The sequence below is a fragment of the Lolium perenne genome, chromosome 4 (genome assembly GCF_019359855.2).
Source record: "Lolium perenne isolate Kyuss_39 chromosome 4, Kyuss_2.0, whole genome shotgun sequence".
Taxonomy (NCBI): Eukaryota; Viridiplantae; Streptophyta; class Magnoliopsida; order Poales; family Poaceae; genus Lolium; species Lolium perenne.
In genome coordinates, this window is record NC_067247.2 from 383,829,649 (window position 1) to 383,831,872 (window position 2,224).

At 48.6% G+C, this 2,224-nt stretch overlaps 1 protein-coding gene across 1 annotated transcript; it reads right to left on the bottom strand.

The window, feature by feature from the left end:
- Positions 1-238: 238 nt before the first annotated feature.
- On the bottom strand, positions 239-1,054 carry LOC127348115 (uncharacterized). The gene is made up of 2 exons (XM_051374211.1): positions 332-1,054; positions 239-256 (listed from the first exon to the last, which is right to left on the bottom strand). The coding sequence occupies exons 1-2, from the start codon at positions 1,052-1,054 to the stop codon at positions 239-241; spliced, it is 741 nt and encodes a 246-aa protein (XP_051230171.1).
- Positions 1,055-2,224: the final 1,170 nt, after the last annotated feature.

Below are 2,224 nucleotides of genomic sequence, written 5' to 3' on the forward strand. Positions count from 1 at the left end.
TCTATAGTATTACTCTGTTAACTAGTCCTCTATATAAGCGTTAGCACATACATGAATCATATAGGCAGCATGCACCATACATACATACATATACTAGCTGTGTAATTCTGTCGATATATGTACGCACCAAGACATGTAAGGATAAAGCAACGTAATATATATATAAGATATGACCATATGATCGATTATATCAAACTCTCGTGGATTAAGAATATCATGTATATGACCTGCGTTAGTCTCACAGTATGTCTTGTGCCTGAAAACATAGACGATATTAAAGGTTATAGAGAACATACAGTTCTATATATGAGCGTATATATGCATGCCTTACACTGGATTTCTTGCAGTAGAGGATGGCATCGTCGATGGCCGCGTTTGCATTGCCGTGACACCACTCAATGGCGCTGGCCGTGGACCCCAGCGTCGCGCTCGGCGCTGTCGGCGCGACGACCCTGGTCCTGGCCGGCCGCAGCGCCCTAACCTTCCGGTACAACGGCACCAAGAACCGCAGGTAGCTGGGAAGCACCTTCCGAGGCGGAGAAGACGACGATGACCGATCGGCCCACGGAGGCCGCTGCCTCCAGCTGAGCTTGCTGCCGGCGTCGCTCATCGCGCTGGTACACGACCTGAGCATGTTATGCGCTGTGTCGAACAGCGACGAGGAGTCCGACCACTGTGTCATGCTCGGTACGACGTCCACTCCATCGCCGTGTTCTTGCGCGACGCCGCCGGGTTCGCAGGGGAGGAGGTGTCCGCCTCGAAGGACCCGACTCGCGCTGACCAGCAGCGTCGGGGACTCGGTGCCATCGGGTACCACCGGCAGGTGAAAGTCGAAGTCACTGGTCATTGCTGTGGTCCCCCGCACGGTGAAGAGCTCGGCGGGGTACATGTCGATGACCGAGGACCCCGGGCTTCCGAACGCATGGCGGACGTCGTCGACGAGGTGCTCCGAGGAGGGCGACGCCTTGGCGGATTCGACCCACCCGAAGGAGATGCTGTCGTCGAGGTCCTGAAACGAGCTAGGCTCGATGAGTTGAGTCGTGGGTAGGAGCATGACGGTGGTGGCGTGGTCTGTAGGCAGGAAGATGCATCGGGCTGGGTACAGGTATATATATACAGGCGCGACTCGGTTTTTCCTAGCGGAACGGGTGAGGCACCAAGAATCTTTTAGCCACTGACTAATTCTAAACTATTCACTCCGTCGTTAAAACAGTCCACATCTAGGTTTTTCAAGGTAGGTTAAGGATTTTGTGTTTAAAAAAGCTATCCTCACTTCTTTAATGTCCGCACATCCAATAAGGTAAGTGCATGTAGACCATGTGCAAAATGCTGTTGATCATGATTTTGTGTGATGAGAGATGTAACTTTTTCTACTTTAAAGTGCAATTAGAGAGAGACAAGTACATTCTTTTAGGGATAAATTTTAAATCTAAAAGTCTACTTGTGGACGGAGGGAGTAAACATTAAGCTAACTATCACTTACGGTTACTATAGTATACTATGAAATACGTACTTACAACTCTTGAATACGCACGACTATACCAACGACGGTCACTCACAACAGTATAACGATGTATTTGCTAATGTGGCCTATTGGGAACCACATGTCAGGTGTCCACTATAATTTGGACCCAACAGCTCAAGCTTAGTCTTCTTACTCCTAAACTCCTTGCTTGGCCAACCACCCCCTCAGCGCTTCAGCGGGGAGCAGCTTGGAGAGGCGACCGCGTGAGTCGAACTCCTCCAGGAAGGACCACAATGCCGCCCTGTTGAAAATATAAGCAAACTACCGTATGATTTAACCTAGAAAAATAAATGACAAAGCATTATCATGGATACAATAATTAAACTAATCATCACATCTATTGTGTAAACACTAAAACTAGAAACTCTATTAAGATTTGAAAGAGGAAAGGAAAGATCATGTACGGTAAAACATGCGATGCAGCAACGACGGTGACAACAACAACGTTCACGTCGGTGTTGTTGCCCATGTTAAGGTTGTCAAAGAGTTCATTGCAGTCTGGGAAGAAGTCATTGCTGAACGATGTTGTGTTGCCCGTAGTCGCGCTAGAGCGTACCCCAAAAACCTGATCGCCTCCCACTTGTACATGTCTACGGGAGCTGGTTTTCAGAGGCCTACTATCCCATCCTTCGGTGCGCGCCAAAAGGTGATTGGTTCGTAGCATAGAAAACAAAAAATTCCTACAACAAAGAGGTCAAG

Coding starts and splice junctions, on each gene's coding strand:
- LOC127348115 (XM_051374211.1), bottom strand. CDS start 1,054: ATGCTCCTACCCACGACTCAACTCATCGAGCCTAGCTCGTTTCAGGAC.